At 37.8% G+C, this 27525-nt stretch overlaps 1 protein-coding gene across 1 annotated transcript; it reads left to right on the top strand.

Annotated features, from left to right (window-relative positions):
• The first annotated feature begins 3 nt into the window (after positions 1 to 3).
• On the top strand, positions 4 to 27255 carry slc2a15b (solute carrier family 2 member 15b). The gene is made up of 12 exons (XM_041784439.1): positions 4 to 186; positions 1893 to 1991; positions 10961 to 11121; positions 11248 to 11372; positions 11853 to 11998; positions 15172 to 15304; positions 15794 to 15981; positions 18095 to 18205; positions 20593 to 20694; positions 21586 to 21661; positions 22837 to 22964; positions 26186 to 27255. Exons 1-12 carry the CDS (start codon positions 142 to 144, stop codon positions 26420 to 26422), a joined length of 1551 nt encoding a protein of 516 aa, XP_041640373.1. The 5' UTR covers positions 4 to 141; the 3' UTR covers positions 26423 to 27255.
• Positions 27256 to 27525: the final 270 nt, after the last annotated feature.

The following is a 27525-nucleotide window of genomic DNA, read 5'->3' as shown; positions in this document are numbered from 1 at the left end:
CTCCCCGCCTCACGCGCATGGCTGAAAAGTACAAATAGAGATGCCGAGTGTAGAGAGTTGTGAGGAAAGTTGTGAATGTGAGTTTCTTCTTTTGTTATACGAGAAAAGCACGTACGGGTTTTTTTATTATTCATGACATAAATGGCGGAGGAACTATTAGTGGAGAAAACTGCGAAGCTCAGCACGGTGAGTGTGCCTTTAAAATTGACGACTAAAATGAAAATCAAACTATTAGAGTCGCTGTTGTGAAATAAGCTAACAATAGCAAACATTGCTTTTAACATTTTGACAATCCTCCTGGCTTCACCTTCAGCTGAAAGACCCCGTGACCTAATTTCTTTCAGTGCTGTCTATAAAGACAGATCAATACACCGTCGCCTATTGTTGCTCTACTTAATACCTATCATGTAAAAATATCTGGCTCAGCATCACATGTCATAGCCTAATAGATGCTGCATGGACATTTGTGAACTCTCTGGTTCACAGTCATGCGCGAGATTTCATAGCTCTGTTATAAATCCTAATCAGCTTTCATTTCTTAATAAAAGTCATACAAACAAAAAATTACAATGAAAACCTATGGGAAAAAAGCCTTAAACTCTCAAAGTGCACAGGGTTTTGACTGATGGGATGCAACATGTGAAGAGCTGCTCATCTGATAATGAACTTAAGCTGAATGCAGACTGGGCAGCATTGTCTGCCATGAGCTCCCCTCACATTTGTCGTCCATCAGGCTAATACAGATGAAATTGGGTTTCTTTTAAGCATCTATGCTGTTATTGTTCAGTTAGAGCAGAGGAGTTTCTCCTCTAGTTTCTGTCATACCAACATCCGGCAAATAAGTGGACCTCTTCAGAACCCTGACATGGAAGAAAAGGCGGTTTTGTTTACACTTATTTCACCCAAATGATCAGAGTTGTAATGTGTAAGGTTAAAGTGAGGCTTACATTAGTCCTTCCAAATATTTATGAACTTTAAAATGAGATTCAAATCTTTCTGAAATTCTTCCATAGAGGTCATGCTCACTTTCCTTATGTTCATACTTTTAGCAAAGTGGATAGCTCAATAGCCCATAGCTTCATAGAAAGTAAAGTGTCCCCATTGCTTTGAAAACAGAAAGGGGACTGATGTCTAGGGATGTTAAATCAAATACTTTATTTGGCATCTACAGTGTTGATTTTTAGCCTGTCCTCAAACTGAACACAAGTTTAGTTGCTTCACTCGATCTGCAGATTGTTCAGCTCATTCAGTGTGCCTAATCCACAGCCAAATGCTTTAATAGTACAGTGAACAGGCCTGTATCCAAAAGCTGGTTTATATCCGTCTTTTGATTGAAAAATTTGCTGCTTTTTGCCTGTTCAGCTCTGCTGCAAAATCTACAGATCAGGCTGGTATGCAACTTTTACACTCAGTGAAATTAGAAAGCTGCAATTAGTATCACAGAAGGGGCTGGTGTCTTTACTGGCTGCTGATAATTGTAGAAAGCTAGATACAACATATCTACAACATTTAGTTTTTTTAAAAACTTATTTGGTAATTATTATTATGGAGCCTTTTTTATTGCAATGTTTTAAAAACTTTTCTGAGTTGCAATGAAAAAACAGACTTGAGTGTCTTGTTCTGAACTTTAAAAGAATGTCAAACTGTAAAGCTGTTAGTTGTATTTATGTACATATAAGGTATTTAATGTTGCCTTTATCTTACATGGGAACTCCAATTGTTGTCAATAATCTAAAGAAATTTAGAGCTAACATTTTGTGTTAATTAGTTTGTGCCAACATCTGTGATATGCTCCTAAACTGGAACATGTTCTTTTGCAGTTCTTTAAAAAAATCACTGTGTAGTTTTCTGTACAATATTAATGGCTTTTTTCTATCCCATCTTTTCTTCAGCATCTTACAAAGTCACTGCTGGCAGTGGCTTTTCTGTCCTCATTTGGCAGCTCAATGCTCTATGGCTACAACTTGGCAGTGGTCAACTCCCCAGCAGAGGTTTGTGACACACCAACGACATCGACACCTTTGCTGTGATACTGATCGCTCCCATTGCTGTCGTCATTGTTAAAATTCTTTTCAAGCTTTTCCTCTAATCCTCGACTTCTCCTTGTATTAATGGGAAAGGACTCAGACATGTGGGCTGAATCTGGGTAGTTTCTGAGAATTAATGAAATAATACAGGTCTGATTGTATTTCATTGTCATGTGAATTCATGTGGCTTTGTGTCTCAGATGTAGATACTGCTATGTGCCTGTCCATGACATCAATTTTCTGTAGTTTTTATCTGTCATGTGCTCAGTTAAGTTGCTTTGATGATCATTTTGCTCTGGTGCAGTGACTAAAATGTAAACCATTCCTGTTTGGCTATGGACTGGCTCACGTTGGCTCAAGTTAGTTACATCTCACTAGTAGAGCATGCAGTTTCTTAGAAGAAAGTAACGTACAGGCGGCTGTGGCTGCTGCAGAAATCTTTGCCCTACTTTTTCTGTGACTAACTCTCCTCAGTGAATGTGCATTTACTTTATAAAATTATTTTTTCAAACAATACTGAGAATCTTGGTATCATTGGTTTGATTGCACTACATGGAGACTTTTGTTTATTGATTTGGCTTATCTTTTTATGTATTTGTAGCGCTGAGCTACATGGTTTATTGTTCAAACAGTGTGTGGTTGCATAGTAAGATTTTTTATGTGTTGATATTCACTTTTAATGGTTTTGATTAAGGCTGTCAGCATTAATGCATTAATTAAGGTCCATTAATTGCATGCTTTATTGTCCCTCAGTACAATTTGGCTAAGCCACCTCTCTGCTACCAGTCATGTAAAATAAGCCCATCACCCTGCCATAATGTCTGATTTCACTCTTAAAATACTCAGAGATAGCAGCTACCTTTTTTCTGTTATACAGTGTTTCATGTATTGTACCTCTCTTGTGATGAAGTGGGTGTCATAAGCTTGATCTATCTGAAGTTGCTTATTTTCTTTTGAAATTAAAGTAGGTCTGTATCTTATTTTATATTTTTTAGGGAGCCAAATTTAACATCTGGCCAGGGATTGCTAGCATCGCAAAGCAGGTGGATTTGCCAGACTCCATCTCTGTCATCAGGCAAATCCATCTTGAAAAGCTCCATTCCTCACTGTTATGCTGCTCTGAACATGGTTGGGACCAATCAGCATTGTTTAAGGAGAACAAGGCGGTAGCTATGGGTGGGGATTAGTTGCACTGAAAGCTGTTTGCAATGGCTACTGCCAGTGCTGTGATTAGCTCAAATTTCGCTATTTTCACTATCAAAACAAGAGCAAAGAGCCACACCGAAAGCTTTTCATAATGGAAAAGATGTTTTTGGTCTTCCTCCGGCCTGCTTTGGCATGAGTTTGCAATTGTTTTGGTTTTAGTTTGCCGGTGTATTCATTAGCTGCTGCTGTGGTAGCTTTATGCTCGGATGGAGCAATAGGAAAGTGGCAGTTGAATCAGAACTGGACAACATTCATTTTTAGAACAACAGCAAAGAGCCACACCAACAGCTTGTCTTGGCAGGGAAGAGGTTTTTAGATGGCATAAATTTTATGCACCAAGAAGCTCCACCATTCAGAAACTACAGCAGCGGTAACCTGCCAGCTCAGGAGTATTGCATGCATACAACCTCATTTTATCTTGCCACACTGATTGGCCCGTCATGAACTTGATGGACAGATTGTTCGTCCAATCTTCCAAGAATGTTGTTTTTAAGACCTACCATTCCCAAATGCTTTCTATGGGAGCTTTACCAGATGAATGTGAAACATATCAATGTAATAGATACAGTCATGGACGACAATATTGGCACCCCTAGAAATTTCCAGAAAATCCATCATTTCTCCCAGACATTGTTGCAATAAACAAATGTTTTTGGTATACATGTGTTCATTTTCAGAATTTCAAGATCTCTGGAGATGGTCTTGAAACCTTGAGATTGTTCATATTTTTCCACAATTTTGCTTCTTAAGTCCTCAGACAATTCTCGACTCTTCTTTCTCTTCTCCATGCTTGGTTTGACACACAGAGGCACAAAACACAAAGGTCAAGTCCACTTTTATACATTCTAACTGGCTTCAGGTGTGATTTTTATATTGCCAGCACCTGTTACTGCCACAGGTGAGTTTAAACGAGCATCACATGCTTGAAATAAAAGGATTTACCCACAGCTTAAAAAGGGTGCCAATAATTTTGTCCAGCCCATTTTTTGAGTTTTGCGTAAAATTGTGTCAATTTTGTCTTTTTTCTTCAGATTTTTTGTGTTATTCCAATGCACATAAAGGAAATATGCATGTGTATACCAAAAACATTTGTAATTGCAACAAATTTCTGGGAGAAATGGTGTATTTTCTGGAAAAATTCTAGGGGTGCCAATATTTTCGTCCATGACTGTATATGAAACAGTCAATGTAGTGTGTCAGTTTAAGGGACTACAGATAGAAACTAGAAAAGCAATCGGAGAGCACAGACCTCCACCATTAGCCCTATCTGCCAATAGTAAAGAATCCTTTAAAACATGCCTGTATTCAGACGGTGATTCAGGTCACTCTCAAAATTGAATCAGTTCTTTCTTATGCCATTTCTGACATTTCCTGAAGATTTCATCAAAATCCGTCCATAAGTTTTTCAGTTATGTTGCTAACAAACAAATTAACGAACAAACTAACAAACCCTGCCGATCACATAACCTCCTTGGCGGAGGTAACTAGCTTCTCGGCTAACTCTGGCATGTTTACAGGAATTGTCCCTGTAAAGCTGGGTGTATACTGTGTGATTTTCCTCCAATTCAGCCATGAATATTGAGTCGCACGACTCACTTTAAAGGCATGACAAACAATGCCCCATCCGACTTTCAGTCAGATGGGGCATTGTTTGTCATGCTGTGTACAAGGGTGTACGACGGCCGACCACGGCCCAACTATGACCTGATGACCTGATCCTGACTGGTTGGAAGGATTTCTGGCATGGTCGTGCATCATAAGCAATTCAGTCTCACAGTATGAGATGACATTCTGCCATGACAGTCGTATTCGGCTTGAAATTGCATAGTGTATGCCTGGCTTAAAACAAATAAATACATCTAAAAGGAGGTCAGCTACTCTTAGTTTAAGACAGAACAAAAATAACTATATTTTAAAAAACTGTTATAAATGCAAAATAGTGGAATGTAAAAATGTAACAACAAGAGGAGATTAATCTCGGTTAACTACAGCAACAGTCTACATCTTGCTATAACTGATTTTTTTGGCCTGTTGGTGGCAGTAAAAGAAGTTGTTACCACAAAATTTATTCAATAATTGTCATCTTTAGAGTTAATTGTTGACTAACACTTTCTTACACACACATCTAGTACTTACACATATAGTTCCTGGCTACTCTTTGCTTGAAAAGTTAATCAATATTCAGTTTTTTAAGTTAATTTGCTTGCTAAATTGAAGTTTTACCACTCAAACATGTTAAATTGCTGTTATTTTTCCATATATTATCAGAAAAAGTACTTCTGATTGTTTAAAAGTGTTGAAAAGTTCAGCAGGAGATAACTGCACACTACCGAATGACCTCTAACATGGCAAGATGAATCCTTAAGACATGGGCCCCATGTGACTTTGGTAGCTTTTGTTAAGTTCACTGTTGACTGCTGCGTGTCATCTGACATTAGTTACTCAAGTGTGCTTCAAATCAGATTTTAGGTGTGGGGGAGGTCAGCTGGCTGTGAGTTCAGCGTAAAATAGCAAAAGAGGTTTTTATAGGACATCTGAAAAAGCAGTGGTCTGGTTTTAGTGTATCCCAATCCCATTACATTATCAGAGCCCCCCACCCCATAGTGTGTACTTTAGATGGTCAGAGCAAATGAGGAGTGAAGTGGTTAGAGTCACAATATTTTAACATGGTTTTAATCTGTGACTTCTTTACAGACCTTTATGAAGTCTTAACTTCAGTGCAGGAATCAAAGACTGGCCATCAAACTGGAAATGTTATCTTAACAGAGAGACATAATGCCGGGCCCCTGCAGACTCTCGAAAAGTCTGAAATAGTCCTACATTGCACATTTGAAAATAAAAGCCTCAGAAAGTCTTAAAAAGCCAGATTTTTACCAGTGAGTGGTCCAAAATTTTAGAAGGCACTTTGACTAAGACACGTACTTCTTTAGTCTTATACAATTTTAAACATCTTCCTCTACAAATTGTTGCATAAATATTCTCCAGAAAAGAATTCAGTGTTGGATGTTCCAAATTTCTTGGGGTAGGACCCCAGACCCCTCTCTGATTTTATCTGGCTCACTGTGATTAAATAAACTCTGTACTGTTGTAAAATACTAGTCTAGTTCTCTTAACATCTGGGCTACCAGGTTGCCCACCTGGAAACCAATGCAGCCAGCCCTTATTTTAACAGGTCTTCACAGACAAAAAGCATTATTCTGCTTTTCAATATAACTTCATTGTTCAGAATCAGCTTACCACACCTTCTGAAATGTGTTATGATAAATATCCCCAGATGGCATGGTGATAGAATAAAGGCATTAAATGTGCTAAAAAGCATAAAATTTGGGTGTTTATGACCAAAACTGTCCTTGCCCTATACCATTTGACATTTCATAAACAGATCATTAAATAAAAATATTAAGCTCTGATCCAGTGTAACAAGAAATCTCATATGCCTTTTATTATTTGACTGTGTGCAAAAAGTGGTATTGAGTTTTCTCATTCCAGGTCTTAAAGCGATCCTAAAAAAGTCTTTAATTTGATTTATATATATATATATATATATATATATATATATATATATATATATATATATATATATTTATATATATATTTATTTATTTATTTATTTATTTATTTGAAGTGATTGGTTAGACAATAAGTCAATTTGCCAACCACAGTATCTCAGCATCAAGCAAAAGTCAGGGTCTTTTGGTCCTTGGTCCTCCCAGGCTTACTGTACTAGGATGCTGGCAGTCAGCCAGCCTAAATGCTGAATGATGGCCAGAGATGCAGACTGGACTCCTTTGTGATGACATCCAGCTGGAGCAGCTGTTGTGCTTCTACCTGGTGGGCTGGACTGAGCCTCTGGGGCAGCCACATGCGTTGTGTAGGGTTCAGCTGGTAGGATAGCCGTAGAGATGGGGCATGGGCGCAGGCCTTGGCAATGACCATCAGGAGGTAAGAGCAGTACAGGGCTAATGTTGACACAGTGAAATGCACAACTGGAATATGATCCTATACCTGACCTGACCTAGAATAACAGCTCCCTGTTTCCATTAGAGAATTTCTCAACATCCCTCTGAAATACAGCTGGGCAATACTGCCTAACATTTGTATCAGTTTTTTTTCTTTTTGTGGTAACAGTATTATATTGTGGTATGCAAAATTAAAAAGTATTGCACAAACTGAGCCGTTTCCTATTACACATCATGCTGCTGCACTAGTTTTATTCACTAACCACCATGGCTAGTAGTTTGAGCAATCTGTGTCATCAGTTGTGCTTTGTTTGTGCAGAATCACACAACTCATGTGTTTCAACGTGTGATGACGGGGTTGAAGAAATCCATTTTGGGGCAGAGATAATACCATTGACGGCATTAATACCAGTTTACTGCCAACCGCTATGCTGAAACCTCTTTTAAGTATGTTTAGCTTTGTTTTTGACAAGTTAACAAATCTCAATAACTAGAGGGAATATTTGGTAATAAGACCATTAAAACCAAGAAAATATCAATGTTGGATTTTTAAAAGCATCACTAATCCACCCCTGCCTGCGTGTGTGTTGTGTGAAGGCCCTTGCTTGTAAACAGTAGCTTTGTGTACTGTATGAACTTGCATAACGTGCAACAGCTGTTAATATTGATCCATCCAGGTGTTTGTGAAAACTCAGTTTACCGCACGTGCTGAGAAAATAAACAGTGTGTCAAAAATATCTCTGTTAAAAAGATGTTTTTGTCTCTGTTATTGCTGAATTCCTGTCAGACCACCTACAGTATTAATACACTTCACTTTTAAAAATTATTACTGATTTACAAAACCAACATATTTAATCCTAGTGTTTAAATAAATAAATAAATAAATAGTGTTTAATATGATGGATTCTCTCCTGCTCTGCTTCACCTCATTGGATTGGTCGCTCTGTTAGATTAGCCAGAGTCAAATCTGATGGTGTTTTTGGGTGTTTTATTACATTTGTTCCAAACTAGTAAGAGCCACTGTAATTTTATCAGTCACACAGTTTATGATTGTCTTCTGCATTATTCGGTTTAACTCAGGCTGAGGGAGCTCAGTGAACTTCCTGTCTTCGCCAAATTAAGAGGAAAAAAAAGGGAAAATCACATGAATATGGCTGCCTAATTCGTCACATTAGTACAACCCTCAGCCCACTGTTCACCCAGTGCTGTGGAAATTCCAAGACGGTTGTTGAGTTTTCTGTAGTTAATTATGTAATCATATTTCAGACTGCTGCTTTTATGCCCTGTAGTTTTCTTGAGTTTTGACATACAGATCATGAGGATAAAAATGATTAGCCCACCCTATGAAAATTTCACTTTTTAAAGTATTTCCCAAGTGCTGTTAAACAGAGCGAGGGATTTTTAACACAAAACATCCTAGTTTTTATTTTGGTTGTTATGTTATTTTACTCTGCAAACAGAAACAAAAGTATTTAACAGAAACCAAAAACTACCAGGATCTAACTGATTAGCCCCCTGATGCTAATTGTTAGTTATGTCTCCTTTTTGGCTGGCCGCTGAGGTCAGCCCTACAGATGCCTCTGTCTGTGTCTGAGTAACTGAGTAAGTAACGCACTGAGTGTGTGATCCTACTTTATGAGCCATAGCATACGTTTGCTTGTACTGAATGCTGTCGGTAATGGCTTCCTCCACTGTGGTAAATAGAGCTATATATACAGAGTTATGCTATGGGCGGGGTTTAGTTGTGCTGAAAGCCCTCTAATGGCTGCTCTAAATACCTCAGATATAGCTTTAACATGGCCTCTGTTTCAACTCAACTGGGCCACATTTATGTATGTCAAAGAATAAAAACAACCCTATAAGCTTTTCATGTTGGGAAAGATATTTTCACTCTTCTGCTGAGCTGCTTTGGCATGACTATGTGATAGTTGAGGGGGAAAGGTAACTTCTTGTGTAAATGCTTGTGTACAATGGCTGCTAGTGTAGCGATAAGCTCTAAATTGGTCACAGCAGCACGTTGTCAAAACCAGACATTTCTTTATTAAAACAAGCAAAGACAGCAACACTAAAAGTTTTCTGTGACAGAAAGGGTGTTTCTGCTCTTCTGCCAACCCGCTACAGCATGAGTGAGTCATAGTTAAAGGGGGAAAGGGTTGCTTGTTGTGTCAATGCAGTGTACTCTGCTAGCAGACCGTTAAGCTTAGCCTTAGCCAGACCAGCACTTTTCTCAGAAATGCCCAGCATTTCTTCATTACAGTTAGCACTGAGACCAACACAAAAAGCTTTCTTTGACAGAAAACGATGTTGTCGCTCTTCTGCCTCCCCGCTTTGGCCTGACTATGTGATAGTTACGGGGAAAGGCGTAGTTGTTGTGAGATACAATGCCTGCTAGTGCAGTCATTAGCTGGGACTGAGATGCAGTGGCCCTTTTGTCTGAACTGGACAGCATGTCTTTATTGAAACACATGCAGACCGCAACACGCTTTCCATGACAGAAAAGATGTTTTCGCTATACTCCTGGTTTGCTTTGGTATAGGTTTCCACTCATTTCTGTCGGCCTGTCCAGTATGATCAGGACCTGCTAGCGTGTAAGCAGTTAGCTTGGATGCCTTTCTTGGAACGCCTGGACCACTTTCCTTCTTAAAACCAGAGCAGAGAGCCACACAGAAAGCTTATCTTGGCAGAGAAGATGTTTTGCATGCCTCTTCAAGTGATGTGTCACTCCCTGCACAAAAAAGCTCAGAATAAAGGGAGGATATTTCCTCCTCACCACTCTGCTAGCAATAGCACTGTTGTTGACTAGACATCTTTGTGTTGTGGTCACATGATTCTGTGTAGCCAATCAGATGCGAAAAAAGAAAATCAGGAGAGGAGGGGGGATGATATCGCTCAGGGCCCCATGTACCATTCGCTCTCCACACAGAGAGGAGAAAATATAGCCGTATTAAGTAATCAGTAACAATAACTTCCATATTAATAAGGGCGGTACCTGGTTGTATAACATTATGTGAAATGCAGTCATTCTTTCAGTTTTATGGTTTATTTATTGTCCCCATGCTCCACTTAGAGTTTGATTTATTTGGAAATAAAGAGTCCAAGAGCTCAAGTTTGGTCTCATCTGACCAAAGGACATGCTTCCAGTATGCATAATCTTTCTCCAAGTTTTCCTTATTATTTCCTTAATGTACTCTGCAAAGTAAAATAATGAAAGCATCTTAAATAAAATTAGGATATTTGGAAAAGCAGTGTTAAATACTCCATGCTCTATTTTGAAGCACTTGGGAGATACTTTTCAAAAGGAGAAATTTGCACAGAGGGGCACTCAAGTTTTCTAATTTATAAGTATTATGTTTTAATATATATATTAAAATTAATATATATTGTCCAGCAGTAAAAAGATCATTGGATTCATAAAAATAAAGAATAAACATGTGACGTTACAAGATCATGCTTATTTTCCTCATTGCTTATTTTTTTCATGAACTCTTTATTTTTTCACAGACATAAAAATATTTCTTGCTGAATGTGATCTTCAAATTCAGCCCTTAGTTTCAGTACTTTTCTTCCTTTAACTTTAAGACTTTCATTCCAAGTTAGAATGACTAATTGTTTCAAGTGTATTAAAGTTTGTACATTAACTATAAAAATAGAAAACATTAAAGCTATGACCTGTCAGTTATTACTATTCATTGTTTTTCAAAATGTTCAAATGTGCATGTCCATTTTAGGGTGAATTTTCTGTCAGCTATTTGTTTACTCTTCTTCCAGTACATCAAAGATTTCTACAATGAGACACTGGTGGAAATTTACGACTGGTCTCCGGATGAGGAGGTCCTCACTGTCTTGTACTCCCTCACCGTGTCCATCTTTGCTATTGGAGGGATGTGCGGGGCCCTGCTGGTGGGCAGACTTGTAACCAAATATGGAAGGTAAGTGTGTGTGTGGATTTATTGCTGTACAACACATCATATAAAAGGGCATCAGGCTTTTTTTTCTTAAAAATTTCATCTTTTAGTGCTGTTGAGAAACAAAGGGATCCTTGTGTGTCAAAACAGGAAAGGGACACTGGTGAGAGCCTCTGTATTGGTGTTCATTGGAGCATCTCTCATGGGCTTCAGCAGAGGCTGCAGGATGCCCGCCATGGTCATTTTTGGACGCTTTGTTACAGGAGTACACTCAGGTATGAATCTTAAATTAATAATGTGACAGAAACTAATGATTTGAATCAAGCAGTGACATATATTTCCAGCCAAATACAATTCTGCATTAGTAAGTTAAGAGGAGAAAATGTGAAGCTGTATGTTTGTCTGTTGTAACTATACAGAGTTGTGTCACATACTTTTCGCCGTTTGCTCTTATGTCATTAGAAAACGTGATCCTTTGTTTTGAAAAAGCTTTCTATGTCTGATTTTGTTGATTAGGCCTTTTTGGAATCTTTCCTACTTCATTATGATATTCAGTGGATTTTCATTCACGACATAACGCGTAAATAGTAAGCTGCTTATACTGCACTAAGACACTGAACTATGAACAAATACAACATATTGACACATGAAGGACAGTTACTTTGGGTTTTATTAGACTATTTTGTTTGAAAGTCAAACTAACATTAAAGTTGTGCTTATTTCCCCCCATGTTATCTTTCTTTTTTCTCCAACAGGTATTTCTCTAAGTGTGGTGCCAATGTACCTCGGTGAGATTGCCCCAAAGAACCTTCGAGGTTTTCTTGGCCTTGTTCCCAGCATTCACATTTGTCTTGGAGTCTTCACCGCTCAGGTCCTGGGACTCCATGAGCTTCTTGGAAAGGTACTAATAGCAGCTTTTAATCACCACACAGGACTTCAGTTACATTTGTGAATGTGCCATGTTCCCTTTCTGCTTCCTAAGTTTTCTCAACTTTGTACTGGTGCTGCAGTTCAATTGTGAACCCGTTCCTTCTTTAATATGTCAAATAACTGATGGCATAATCACACTTGTCATGGTTTTATTGTAACTTTGAGGCATACTTACAAGGTAGATTTTCATTCTTCCTTCATATACCTTTCTGGGTATACATATAGAAATCAAATGTTATCAAACTGTTGTAAGTATACAAGTAAATTATTACCAGCTAACACAATTCAACAGCCTACTTATGTCTTCTTTTTTCTATAAAAAATTCATAACTATTTCATTTGGCTAGGCATCATTGGCAACTGCTTCCTCAATCTTAATGTGATGGTCTGGAGGCACAGAAATTCAACATTTTTTTTTATTTTGAAGACCCTTTTCTGGCAGACAGTTTGAAGTAAAGTTCAACATATTTATATACACACACACACACACACTATATATATATATATATAAATAAAAGTCAATATAAATTGGCTCCTTTGACAAAGATTTAACAAAGATAACCCTCTTCAATGTCAAAGTAAAAACAGATTTCTACAAAGTAATGTCAAATAAAAGTATTTAATGTAAAATAAGTCATTAATTGGTAGATACACCTTTGGCTGTAATCATAGCACTGAGTCTGTGTGGATAGGTCTCAGACCTGTCCACATGTAGATGAATTCAGGAGAATACGCAAAATTGCGTATTCAACCACACAGAAATGGCGTTTTAGGAGGCCGTAAATGCTACTTTTTGAAACCAGGTCCCAGAGTGAATAAATCTGTAAACGCTTACTGTTTCGCCTCCGTGTGGACAGCCAACCACATCTTTCTTGAAACGATTACATCATACATAACATAGCCCACTTAAGCTGCATGCGCGGGTCAAGCCAAAAACAACTATGGCAGATTACAGGGCTGTGCTCGTGCTGCAAAAGCTGCTGAGCTTATTATGGCTTTTACAGCAAAATCTGATGCTCCTTTACCACCACCTCAAACAGCATACACCTGATGTTCTTCGATCCACCGTGGAGAACAACCAGAAGGACAACCAGGAGAAACTTTCTGTAATCTTCTTCTCCCTTTTGGTGCATTTCCGTGGCAGCATTACACAACACTTAGAGGTTTGCCATACATACTACAGCGTTCAGTCGTGTTCAGTGGTTCTGTGCTTACGAGGAGGTCTGGGCTTTGACTTGGCCACTTCAGATCATTCACCTTGTTGTTTTTAAACCATTTCTGTGTAGCTGTTGCTGTATGCTTCCAGTCATTGTCTTGCTGAATATAAACCTTTCTCCAAACTGTAGTTCTGCTGCAGACTGAATAAGATTGTCCTCCAAGATTTTCCTATATTTCGCTCCATTCATTTTACCCTCTACCTTTACAAGTCTTCCAGGGCTGGTTGCAGAGAAGCTTCCCCACAGTATGATACTGCCAACACCATGCCTCACGGTGGGGATGGTGTGCTTGTGGTGATGTGCAGTGTTTGGTGTCTGCCAAACAGCATCTTGTCTAATAGTCAAAAAGAACCATTTTGGTCTCATCGGATTAAAGATCTTTTTTCCGCTTGACCATGGAGTCTCTCATGTGCCCTTTGGTGAACTCTAGTCAAGATAAAATATGTTTTGTTTTTTTTCATACTTTGTCACTCTCCCATAAAGCTTTGACTGATGAAGAACTTGGGCAACAGTTGCTGAAGATTGTAACTCCTTCAGAGTAGTCGTAGGTATCTTAAGGTATCTTGGTGGCCTCTCTCGTCTCCTAGTCTCCTTCTTGCACGGTCACTCAGTTTGTGGGGACGCCTGATCTAAGCAAATTTACACATGTGCCATATTCTTTCCATTTCCTGATGACAGATTTAACTGAACTCCAGGGGTATCCAGTGCCTTGGAATTTTTTTTTTTCCCTCCCCTGACTTATACTTTTAAATCACCTTTACTCTGAGTTGCTTTGAGTGTTCTTTTGCCTTCGTGGAGTAATGGTAGCCAGGAATACTGATTAACCTGCAACTGGACCTTCCAGACATATGTGTCTTTATACTACAGTTACTTGAGACACATTCACTGCACTCAGGTGATCCCCATTTCAGTAACTGTGAGACCACTAGCACCAACTGTCTGAAGCTCTGTTGAGTTAGGTCAGTCACTTTAAATGAGTGAATATTTCACACACTAATGGAAGGAAATGGTATGTAAAGTGCCCATCAGTATTAGCTCATACCTGTCACACAAATGTACACACCACTGACTGTGCCACTCTGGAACAATCTGGGGTTCAGTGTCTTGCCAAAGGACTCTGTCACTGGGAATCAAACAGAACAATCTTCAAACTGAAAGATGACTAGCACTTAGCCACAGCAACAGTCACAACAGCTGCAAAGAAGGATTAAGGGCTACCAAATGTGGGATTTATATATGTATCATACCAAATTATAACCTTGCAATGACTGGAATGGATTTACCAGATTCCATGTCTGTCAACAGGTGGATTCATGTTGCAAAACTACAAACTGAAATGATTGTTCCTGGGCAGAAAATGTGGGACCAATCAGCATTATTTGAGGGGAACAAGGCGATAGTCATGAATGTGGTTCAGTGTGAGACCAAGCCTGTAAACACTGGCTGCCAGTGAGACTATCATGGATGCAGCTTTAGCAGCAGTTTTACTGGACATTTCTTTATTGAAAAAGGCAAAAGGAACTACACTGAAAAATTTTCTTGGTGGTACATATGTTTTTACTTTTCTTCTGACCTGCTTTGCACTTTCGCTGAGCTCCATGTTTACACATTGGACTTTTTCCACATACCAAACACACCTTAGATCTACACTATACTGAGTGCACTTTCCTGTTCTTTCTATATCAAAAGGGGCTAAGAGATAATTTTCATCATAGCTATTCTGTCTGAAAAAGGCTAAGAGGGGAGCTGTTGGATGAAACAGACAGGCAGAAAATGATGCATGCAGTGGAAACAGTGGCACCTTGTCTTTTAAATTCATCCTTATGATAAATCTTATGTTTGTTGGAGATGGTAGCTAAATAGGTCAAAGTTCCTGACTGATAAATTCAGTAAGGTTTTAATGCTGTCTGTGTTTTCCCCTATACAGGAAGACCACTGGCCCCTCCTCCTGTCACTGATAGTGTTTCCCACTTTGGTCCAGCTGATGCTGTTGCCATGGTTTCCAGAGAGCCCCCGGTACCTGTTGATAGAGAAGGGAAATGTTCATGCTACCATTGCAGGTTAGAGTGGGCTCTCCATTATTCACTGTTGGGATGTTTTTAATATTCAATCACATGGAATATGATTGTTTTAACATATATTGAGAATGTAAAGCTACTGTTTGTTTTCTTTTAAAGGCCATCATTCAAAGTTCATTGAATAAATGACTTTGTTATTGTGTTTGTAATAAATTTAGAGGATATTCAGATTGTCACTTATCAAGTCCACTTATAGTACATGCTTCCATCATACATGTTGAATTTTTTTGTTCTTTAAATGTAAGCAAATAAATATTGCATATAGATTCTACAATTGATTACTCTTTAATGAATAATGGCCAAAGTGTCAAAAAATGCTATTAAGTTCAAAACATTGTGGATATTGTAAGTGTTTACATATCGTTTGTTTTCTCTTGAATTTTAAGTTAATTTGAGTTATCTTTAAAATTATGTTGTTGGAGATTGGTGTTTTTGCAGGTAGGTAAATCTTGTTTTCTTCTGTCCGTTTAGCTCTAAAGTGGTTCCGTACTAAAGGTAACATCCAGGCAGAGGTTGAGGAGATGCAGGAAGAACAGCGCTCTCTGTGCTCAATCCAAACAATCTCTGTACGCAGCCTGCTCACAGACCGCTGTGTTCGCTGGCAGGTCATCACCATTTGCGTGGTCAACATTGGCATGCAGCTGTCTGGCATTGATGCAGTGAGTGTGAAGAACTTTAATTCCATGTGCCCCTATGTTCTTAGGCTCATATTTTGGAAATGTAAAGACTATAGAGTTATTATACTAAAAGTGAGAGCTCTTACTGATGTAGTGCCTAGCTGTGCTCTACCAATCTGCACCTGCTCTTGTCCATGCATCAGTCTCAGTAAGCAGGGCAACAGGAGCAAGCTTCATTATCACCTGGCCCTCTGTGTTATATAAAACTCACCGACAGCTACATCATATTGAGTCCCAATAGCTAACTACATGAATTATTGCCACAACATACTTTATCTTTTAAATTACCCCTGCATATTGCTCTTTTCTACAATACTGTAAATTTTACAAAACCAGTGGCATTGCACATTCCTGTCAAGGTTATTATAGTTAACTAAAACTAACTAAATTACTAAAACTAAAATTCAAAAATCATTTTAATTAACTGAAACTAAATAAAAACTAAGCTTTACCAAAAAAACGAAAACTAATTAAAACTGTATAGAGCGCTTACAAAACTAACTAAAATAAAATAAAAATGGGGCAAAATATCCTTAGTTTAGTCTTTGACACAACCATACTGACTGGCACCTATACACAAGTCAGGGGAGTTTGAAATTGCCTGATCTGATTGATTAAGACTTTACACAGTGGTAGTTTATCTCTGGAGTTGTATTCAAACATCATCTTTGAATAAATAAAATGATAAGTGAAGAGTAGCCTGTTAGAATATGCTTTAAAAATTGTATGACGTTCACTCAGCCCCGACATGTATCCGAAAAAACTAAAACTAATGAAAACTAAACTAAAACAAAGCATTTTTGCAAAATAAAACTAAACTAAACTAACAAACCAGCAAAAACTAATTAAAACGGAACCGAAGTTGAACACAGAAAGTGAAAACGAAATAAATATAAAAACTAATGAAAAATCCCAAACTAATAAAACCTTGGTTCCTGTTCATACTTTTAAACTCTTTTCATATACCACATACATCAAATTACACTTTTCTATTTGCATTTGTAATATTTTTAGTTTAAACATTATTATAGATATGGTCATAGTGCTTTTAGGTAACTTCAGGTACATAAAACAATAAAAGTATTAACCACAAAGCAAGACTAACTGGTAAAATCTTACATTTTTTTAGGTGGCAACTGATTTAATTTATTTCAATGTCATATAAGAGCTCACAGTTAATCTGTGTGGGGGGTTAAATGATCCAGGAAAACCTTGGAGTTCAGGGTTCAAATTAGTCTATTCAGACAGACAAGGTGCTTCCCTCTGGCTATGTAAGTAGGACAGGACCTTGTTGTACATCCAGATGCACCAAAGGGACATCACTGGACAGGCATGAAACAGCCTGGGTTTGGATTGGAATCTAAAGGAGGTCTCAGAGGTAAACGTGCCTAGGATGGTCTGTTTTTTTTCAGGTTATGTATAAGTAGACTCACAGAATTCCTTCAATTCATGGCTGTAACTGGTATCCTTTAAATCCTGGGATTTAGCAGGGTTCTGTTGATGTGATGAAATGCACAAGTATATAAAAAAAACAATTAACTGCACAGATCAGTGTATAAGTGTATTTTTTCACATTTGGATTATTGTGAACAATTTATGTTGTTAACATGAAAACAACACCCAGGATGCCGTTTCTTCTACTTTTTCAGTGTGTTTGTGTATGTTTTCTTCTTTGATGAAGGGTATGCATGAACACATTTCTGTGCTGAAATAGTGATGAAATAGTATATGTTTAGTTACTAAATCAACAAGACAGCATTTTACCACACCAATTACCATGGTGTCCACACCTCATCAATGATGGATGTTGCATCAGCAAAGTGTGATTAATGAGAATACACAAATTAATTTCAGGGGGAGCTCTTGTCAGAAGTCCATACTGATGAAACATCCTATCTCAAATGCATGAGTGATGGTTGACGTTCAATAATGATCACTATGATGAATCACGTGAAAACACTGAATAAGCACAGTGTCTGTTTGGCAATTCATGCAAAAAAGGAGACAAATTCTGAGTTTCAAAGCATGTCTATGTTTGTTTGTATGTATTTGTTTTCACCATAATAATACAACTTCTTATCACTGTAAATTTCAGATCTGGTTCTACACCAATGAGATATTTAAGAATGCAGGAATCCCCGACCCTTACATTCAGTACACAACAGTGGGAACTGGTGCCATTGAGGTCATCTCTGGGATGCTTGGGGTTGGTAAACATTTTCAATCATAAAACATGACATTATTATTAAATAATGACTACATGGATTTGTTTTATGGGTTGTGGGTTTCATTTACAAGATCTACTGCCTCTTCTATTTTATTGAAACATGAATATCTTTTTGGAGTGTTTTTGCTCTGCCAGAACTTGGCTTTTTGAATGTGTTTGGTTTGTGTTTTTGTGCAGGCTGTACATGTACTCTAGAAGATACACTGTACACTGATACACTGTTAGCCACTAGCTGCTAGAATGACAAATGACAAAAACCCAGTCATGGTGATGTGGCATATTGAGGCTCTGACTGGAATTTACATCTGCTTTTAAAGTATGAAAAGTTGTGTCAAAATGTCACTGTCCTCATTAGGATGTAAATATTGATACAGACATTTTAATTTCTGATTCACTCTAATAATCAGGATTATTGTACTGTTACTATGGAAACACTGGTTTGACAGAAGGCACAGGAAGTCACACACAGAATAGGGTATAAAGGATTAAAGAGAATACTGCCTTTAAAAAATATTAATTATTATTTCAGAATGAAATAACAACAAGGTTAGCTAGTCCTACATAAGCAGTATTCAAATGACAGATTACTTAATGACAGTTTCCTTTATGTCAATCGTACAGAATTAAAACTTGAAAATAAGAAAACTTACTGAGTTTTGTTTTGTAAAGGTTGTAATACATAGACTTGGGGATAAAAATAACCCAAAATACTGGAAAATATGTTTTTGCTATAAACTTTTCAGTTAACAGTGTTTTTGTACTCAGTTTCAATCTCCATTCTGCTACATTAGCTATGTCCCAATTCAGGGAGGGCATACTTAGAAAAATGCTGCCTCCATAGTCAGCAGAAACCACTCCAGATGATCTGAAATGAGACAAATATCCTGTTTGCATGTTCCTGCCCTTACCTTACCATTAATACAGTAGTTTTAGTACACTTGAGTTCAACTGAGTTAAAACCACATGCTAACAGGGAAAGGAGGATGCATTTGTCAGCTATATTTGAAGAAGAGGTCAGCCTTTGACACACCATTGTGACACCATCTTCAAATGGGTCCTCCTAGCAGCCCCTTAAATTTGTCATACTTTAAACTGATAACATACACACCACCTTATTCCAGATCCCTGTATCATGTGTGCTTATTGGCATTATTTAATGAATGAATAAATCTTTATTTGTAACCATAGTTTTATATAGACAGTTTACAAAGAGGGCAGGTCTAGACTAACCTTGCAAAGCAGATGGACTGGCCAGACTCCATGTGTTTCATCAGGCTGATTTATATTGCAAAGCTCCAATCTGAAACTACTGTGCCAGGTCTAAAACTAACCTAGCCAATCAGTGTTGATTGAGGAAAACAAGGCGGTAGCTACGGGTGGGGTTTAGTTGTACCAGAAGCCAAAAGGGAAGGCTGCTGGCAGTGTAGCAGTTAGCTCAAATGAAACTATAGTATAGCGACAGTTTTACCAGAACTGGGACACATTTCTTCATGAAATAAAGAGCAAAGAACAGCACTGAAAGCTTTTCATAAGGTTTTCACATTTTCCCCAACTAGCCTCTGCACCATCAGGCTCCACAACTGGAAAACTACGACAGTAGTTTCCTACTGAGCTTAGGTTCTGACTGAAGCTGTGCATGCTTTCTCCCCCATTTTGTCTCATTGATCTGATTGGCCGGTAATGAATGTGATTGACAGAGCGTTCATCCAGTCACCTTCCTAGAATTTTTGAAAAAGTCCTACCTTTCTCAAACACATTCATCAGGTTTTCCCGATGAATGAGAAATTTATTCATACTATGGATATATGAAAGTCTATCTGATTTGTCAGTTTAGGTCTAGAGTGTCTTCTTGGTCATGCTTTTTATCAAGACTCAGCTTTAAAAAACCATGAGCCGAGCACTAAGCATCTTCCTTTTACCAGGCAGAAACCATGAGCAGAACCAAACTCATGTTGAAAAGCTATCTGCCAAAGCTGTGTTGGGGGTTTTTAATAGAGTTGTCGTGAATGAGGTCTGTGCTCTTCCTGGCTGGAGGTCTGTATTGAAAAGGTCTATAAGTTTGTGGTAATGGGGCACTTCCCCTACACTTGTCCCTTGAAACTTTTGTTTAAAACAATCTTTTTTAAAGATCCTCATCACTTTTGCTTTCTTATTTATCAACTCATATTTTTCAATCAGTGCTATTTGACTAGCTATCTAATTACTCACTATGTGTTGCATTAAATAGAAACACAGAATACTTACCTTATTGTTATGGCACACAAGTCAACAAGACAATGACTTGATTATCAGACTTAATAATTTGCCCTTATTCTTGATAATTTGATTAGTTGTGAGCTAATCCTAATATCTATTTCCTCTTGAAGTGCTTTACTATCGAGCGTCTGGGCAGAAGACCTCTGATGATTGGTGGATTCGTCTTCATGGGACTCTGCTGCTCAGGGATCACAGTGTCTATCCTTTATCAGGTACGGCATCTGACACTCGTTGTGGACTGGAAAACTTGAAGTTGCAGATTTGCAAGGATATACTCAGATTTACAGTACTGTTTTACATGAACTGAAATCTGTGTTTTTGTCTGGTTTTGGCATTTAAATGGTGTAAATACAGTGGCATGCCTAAATTGGTATTCCAAACCGTGCTTGTTGTAATCTTTTCTGATTTTAATGCTGGTGTAAGGGATTGGGAGAAAATCCGCTGCCTGCATGTGCAAAACATATTCAAAAGCTTAATTAACAAGGGGCTTAGCAGCCACAGCTACACAAACCAAGTGAATTTGTCACAAAATTGATCTTGTTTTTAAAGTGTAATTCCCTGTTTTTTATGAAAATAAATAATTTGTTACATAACACTGGAAGGAAGGCCACAAGAAGAGAAAGGGGCTCATTTTAACTTGATTTATATGTGACTTAATACGTTTTTTTCTGCAGTGGTTATGGAGCTGCAGATTTTGTCCATTATCACCAATATGATAAAGATAGAAGGGAGGGATCTCTTGACAGCCAGAAATAACATAAATGATCAGACAGTTGATAACAACAAGCAAAATATGCTAAAAAAATATGAAGTTAATGTAAACCATACCTCTAAAGTGGAGGGAAGCAAACAGTAAGTACAGTATTAGTCAAAAAAAAAAAAAGTCTGTCACTGTAAACATAGTGAAGTCTATAAAGCTCCTGCTTAAATTGAAGCACAAACTCATCATGAAATAAATGGTATGGAGGCCTGCATGGATCATGCTCCTCATATGTTTCATATTTCATAATTATTAAACACCAGCAAATGAATAGCAATTAAAAACTAAGCAACTATTTCCAACTCATGACTTTGACTCATGACTTGTCTTTAACCCTTTGTAGACACAGCTGTCCTTCATGCGCTACATAAGTGTTGCCTGCGTCGTTGGGATAATTGCTGGATTCTGCATAGGTCCAGGTTAGTAGTGAATGTCTGCACCCCACCTGAAACTTTTTTTTACACTCAAGTCCAGACACACAGTTCTGCCTTGTGTGTAAGATAACACTGCACCCTGCTGGAAGCTCACACAATAGCAAGCACCAAATCCAGACAGCAGCAGCTCTCCCTCCCTGCTCCTCCTGACTGTGAAGAGATATTGTATTTCATTAGTCTTGTAAATTAGGAAATTATAAGTGCCACACTACATCCATTCCCGCAGCCATTTGTACACTGGATGAGTGAAGTGAATTAAGAGGCAATAGTTTACAACTTTAGGAGCCAGGCTGAGTGGACCTGCGAGGATGATGAATTAGAATGAATGTGGTTTACATAGCGCCATTCGTCAAGCCAACAGAATCTATAGCTCCGCACGCAGACGAGGATTTCTGCTGCTGCAATTAGACTTTTAATGGCTCATTGTTCATAAGCTAGCTGGGATGAATACGGTTTCCTTCAGAAGAAAACCTTGCATGCACAATGACCCCCTCCCTCCCCTCGTATATACCACAGATGTTGACAAATTATGCCTTAGTTATTGGTTTGACAATATTAAACCTTTCTCTACGCAATTATCATGCACGGATAATGAGGACATCATTTGGAAAGCTCATCAGTGGAGCATATTAATGCATATTTCTCCTTCATAGCTTTCACTTTTAACAATGAAGAATTATGTGTTCAGAGCTCAGAAAAAATCCCATGGATTCAAAGTATAAGATTTATAAATATGACAAAAGTCCTGGCAAGGCTATCAGTTGTGTGATGTTTCAGAGTTTTGCCAAGTTGACAATTAATGATAATTAAGAGCAGTAAAAAAGAAACTAATGCCAGCACTTAAGAAATGTTTATCAATTGTTATATTGTGTTTTGTTTCTTTGAATGACTGCCAGAGAATAGTCCTTTGTGGGAATATTGATAAAGTAATTGATGAATGAAGATGGTGGTGTTAATTTCTCTACAGCCAATAGATTCTTACAGCTGTACTGTGTGCTTTAAATAGGATTTGTTTTATGACAGCTCAAAAGGAAGCCTTGTTAGAACAGACCAATGAATTAAACAAAGTGGATTGAACCGTGACTGACTGAATGAGAAGGTTGCTGCACTCCAATTGTTCTTTTTAAGTAATGCAACTGTGTTTTTGTTTTTTTGCATAGCTGGAGTGCCTTTCCTGATCACTGCAGAGCTCTTTAAGCAGTCACATCGGCCAGCTGCCTACACTGTGGCTGGCTGCCTCAACTGGCTGTCCAATTTTACAATCGGCTTCGTCTTTCCCTTCCTAGAGGTCAGAGCAAACTTAGTACAGCCAAAAATGGTATCTATGTGTATATAATGCATTTGACTCTTTAAGTCTGAACTCTTGCATCTAAAACAACCAAAATGTAGTCAAAACATGAGCCACCATCAAAAATAGTCATGTCCTTTGCAAAAATAAAGCTGTATTCAAAATGTAGACAATTCATCAAGGATGTGTGGTGGCTTTACATACTTGCATTGGCATTTACTTGGCATTTATGGTACGTGCTGCCTGGTTTTGTTTGGATAGAGGTGACTCTCAAATACCAATAAAATTCTGAATTAAAAAGGCGACCTTGTCGTCTGACTTTGTCCTCCGTTTGTGTTGTTCTGGTTGAACAAACACAAAGCAAGAGGACATAATGGTTTTATAAACCAGGTTTATACCCAGTGTATTAAAAACCCACATGCTCTGTCTGTGGTCTATAACCTTACCAATAGATGTCAAAGAAAACCTGTAACCTGCTCTGGTTACTGAAAACCTGTAACCAGAGCATCATCAGGACTGTCGTCACATAAAGCTGTGTGAGCTCTTCCTGAACTTTGTCTTCGCGCAAAGCTGGCTAAATATTCCATCACTGGCAGTTTCAGTGTCAGACTCATTAAAGAAGTAGCCTATATGTTATGTTTCACAAAAATTCTAATTGAAAGCTAACGTGTTTCGCTCATGCCAGTAAAACTTGAGAAGGGTAAGTCTCATCTTGCTGAACTACAGCTTACTTTCTGCTGCCCCTAAGGAACCAAAAAAGGAAATTTATTTAACCGACTAGCTGACTAACTAACTTACTTAAATGTGTTATATGTGACATTTCCATTTTAAAATATCTTAAAGTATACTTGGTAATGTTCTGTGACATTTAGTTTTGTAATGAAATGATCCAAATGTTTCCAATAGATAATCCCCCTCAAAAAGCTGTAATTGTATTCAGGCTAATTTTATTTATTTCATGTTTATTTGTGTAGGGATAAGTATGAAGCGAGTTAATCATTGCCACGTACTACAGCATTTTTAGCCAGAGATCATTTGCAATGCCCATCCCTAGCTGGGTCTTTTGATGCATAAATTCAACAACAAATACAGACAAAACAATCTCCTTAGGTAACAAAACAAAACACAGAATAAATAAAGTACATAATATCACACAGTGCTTTATTTTGTTCTTTCCTTTGATGGAGAAATGGGAGACGGTTGGCGATATTAGCTAACACCATTAGCCTTAGCATAAAAAGCGAAAATGTAATGTGATTCAAACTAAATACAAAACCTTGTCTTTGAACTGGACTTTATCAGCAACACTGGTTTTTATTCAAACTTCCAGGATCCCACACTTAAAATGTCATCTGAGTCTTTAGTCAAGGTTTTGATATGAAAATGACAATGACATTTTAGAATTATCAGATGTGTTGATGAAACCTGAAGGAGCCTACCTCATGTTTTCTCTGGTCATTTTTTATATCAAATTAATTTGCTGTCAAACTTCACTGTCAGCATATACAGGGCATTTAGAAAGTAGGCAGACCTCCTTCACTTTTTCAATTTTGTTATGTTGCAGCCTGATGCTACAGTAAAAAAAAGTCATGTTTATTCTCATTAATCTACACTCAGAACCCCATTGTGAAGACAGAATTTTAAAAAATGTGATTTTGAAAGGTACACACCATGCAAATTAGAGCAAAAAACAAGCCATGAGGTCAGAAGGACCTTAGCAAGAGGGGTGACCTAGAACCCGATGGCCACTCTAAATGAGCTCCAGAGATCCTGTTTGGAGATGGGACAAGGTTCCACAAGGACAACTATCACTGCAGCCCTCCACCGATCTGGGCTATTTGGCAGCAGACATTTTTTTAGCCTTCCACAGATCTGTGCCTTGCAACAATCCTGTCTCTGAGCTCTGCAGGCAGTTCTTTTCACCTCATGGCTTGGTTTTTGCACTGATATGCATTGTCAGCTGTGACGCCTTTTATAGAGAGGTGTGTGCCTTTCTAAATCATGTCTAATCAATTCAATTTACCAGAGGTGGACTCCAGTCAAGGTGCAGAAACATCTCAGCAAAGATCAAGAGAAATGAGAAAAGAGAAATAGACAAAAAAAAAAAAAAATCAAAAATTCTGTTTTGATTTTGTCATGAGTGTAGATTAATGAGAATAAAATGTTTTTCAACTAGAATCAGGCTGTAACATAAGAAAATAGAAAAAAGTGAGGGGGATTTGAAAACTTTCTGAATGCGCTGTATCAGTATAAAGAAAACATTCTTATGTCTTGTCCTTGCAGTAAACCATAGCTGTTTGAGATACAATCATCCAAGTTTGTCTTCTAATCTTCTGACGCACATTCACCCGTTCATACCACATTCACACACCAATGGCTGATTCGCACTGCTAATGTAGCAGCACGAGAAACTTGCAGTTCATGTCTGTCTTGCCTAAGAAGACTTTTGCATGTGACTACAGGAATTGGGGATCAAATCAATGACCCTAGATGAAAGATGACTGACTCTACTGCTTAGTCACAGATGTCCCAAGAATTTGAGCTATAACAATATGGCTGTTTTGCTCTCATTGATCAATTAACACTTTGTTAAAAAAGGAACTTTTATTTCAAGACAAAGAACACAAAGAACAAGACATAAAGCAACACAGGACAGGCAATAAAAAAAAAAAAACACAACCAGGCTAGTTTAAAGCTAGTCAGGAAAAAAGAGTGATGGAGGGGTTATTTTTCTTTCTAATGGGACCTACAGTTTATCAGCAATGACAAGGGAAAAAGGTGGAGAAATAAAGAAGAAAAAATAATCACATTGACAATTCTGCTTCTGCTAATCATCACAGAGTCAATAACAATGTTTGTATTGGTTGTAATAATAATAATAATCCTCAAATAATGATGGTAATTAGTTGTCAGGAGAGTACTGCCCATCTCTCCCCCTCCAGCAGTCTGACCAGATTGGGACGACATGGTCATTTAAGTAAGGCTAACTACAGTACAAAATCATGTGTTTATTTTATTATCCACTTAATTTTCTAGAGGTTTGTGGAGGAGGTTGAGGAGGGAGCCTGTCTGTCAGCAACAGGGGTGGCCCATAATTTTTTAACTGTTTATGGAAGTGGACAAGGTCCTTAAAGACCTTAAATACATGTCATTTATATATCATGTTTTTATGATCATGCATTTGAGGTTTTATCCAATGTAACATGCTGTTTCCTCCATAGATTGCTACAGGTCCTTACTGTTACCTGATCTTCTGTGCGATCTGCTTGAGTGTGGCCCTCTACACCATCTTCATTATCCCTGAGACCAAGAACAAAACCTTTATGGAAATCAGCCAGATGTTTGCATCAAAGAACGACATCCTGAAGCAAGAGTTCACTTCCAGTGGTCTTCTCAAACTGGCTATGATGAACGGCTATGGAACCCTTGAAGATAAAAGAATTGAAGTCATAAGATAAACACTAGTCTGTAGAGGTGACAGTTGTAGAACTTTTGTTGCCACAGAGAGATCTCTGGAGAAACTATGAATATCAATTCATCTATGCGTCTATTCTGGTGACAGTGATCACTCTCTGCACACAGAATAGTCCTGAGTTTTACAGTTGATCCGCAGTGGAAGTGTAGCAACATCTGAGACAGAAGTCATGCATGAGGCACGCAGTCATGCATTTCAAATTGACTATCACTGACATTTTAATCAATTTCTCTGCATCTTAAAGCAATTTTATGGGAGCTAAGTTGGTTTCTCACAGTCGTCTGAGAAGGTTTTAATTTCAACATTAGCTTCACTTTGTTTAAACAAATCCCATGATCACTTTGTGGTTCACAGTCAGTCTTTTTTTAATTCAGAGTAAAAATGTTTATGGAGTGACACAGAAATAACACTTCATTTGTGCTGATGTGTCACTTGTATACTATATTATTTACTGTTTCTTCATGTTTACAGTTTTAGACACAAGCTTAACTTCCTGAAAAAACACAAGCTTGTGTCTTTTTTTTGTCTCTCAGATTATTTTGTCTCTTTTTACACAAGAGAGCTGGGTATCAACGGCTACTGTAGTAGTCATTTCAAATGTCTTGTCCAATTATATGCACATGTATGTAAAGCAATGTAGCTAAGGAGTTTTTATTTATCAGTATTTCACATATAGATGCTGTATAACTTTACCTGGTGGTTCTTCAGCTGCTGGTTGTTCAAAAGACCTCTTTGTAAAATATATATCATGAAGTCATTAATAATGAGAGATATGAAGTCAAGACTTTCTCTAATATACACATTTGAACATGAAAATGTCTCAGTTGTCTTTGTTCTTCTGCTTTGATGATGAAGCTTCACAACACAGGGAAGCAGCCAACAATGGCGTCCAAATAGAGTGATATTTAGGGCTTAACTCACCCTCAAACACAGAACAGCTCTTCTGCTATTATTTTAAATGTTAGACTGTAGGCTGAAAGGCACTGATTAATCATCATTCATAGTCGAATGGGTTTCTAGGTCATAAACACTAGATTTATTAATGGTTGAAAATGTTCAAAAATCTATCTTGACCTTGAAAACAGA

The sequence above is a fragment of the Cheilinus undulatus genome, linkage group 4 (assembly GCF_018320785.1).
Source record: "Cheilinus undulatus linkage group 4, ASM1832078v1, whole genome shotgun sequence".
Lineage (NCBI taxonomy): Eukaryota > Metazoa > Chordata > Actinopteri > Labriformes > Labridae > Cheilinus > Cheilinus undulatus.
The sequence above is the reverse complement of the archived record's forward strand: the minus strand, read 5'-3'. Positions and strand labels throughout refer to the sequence as shown.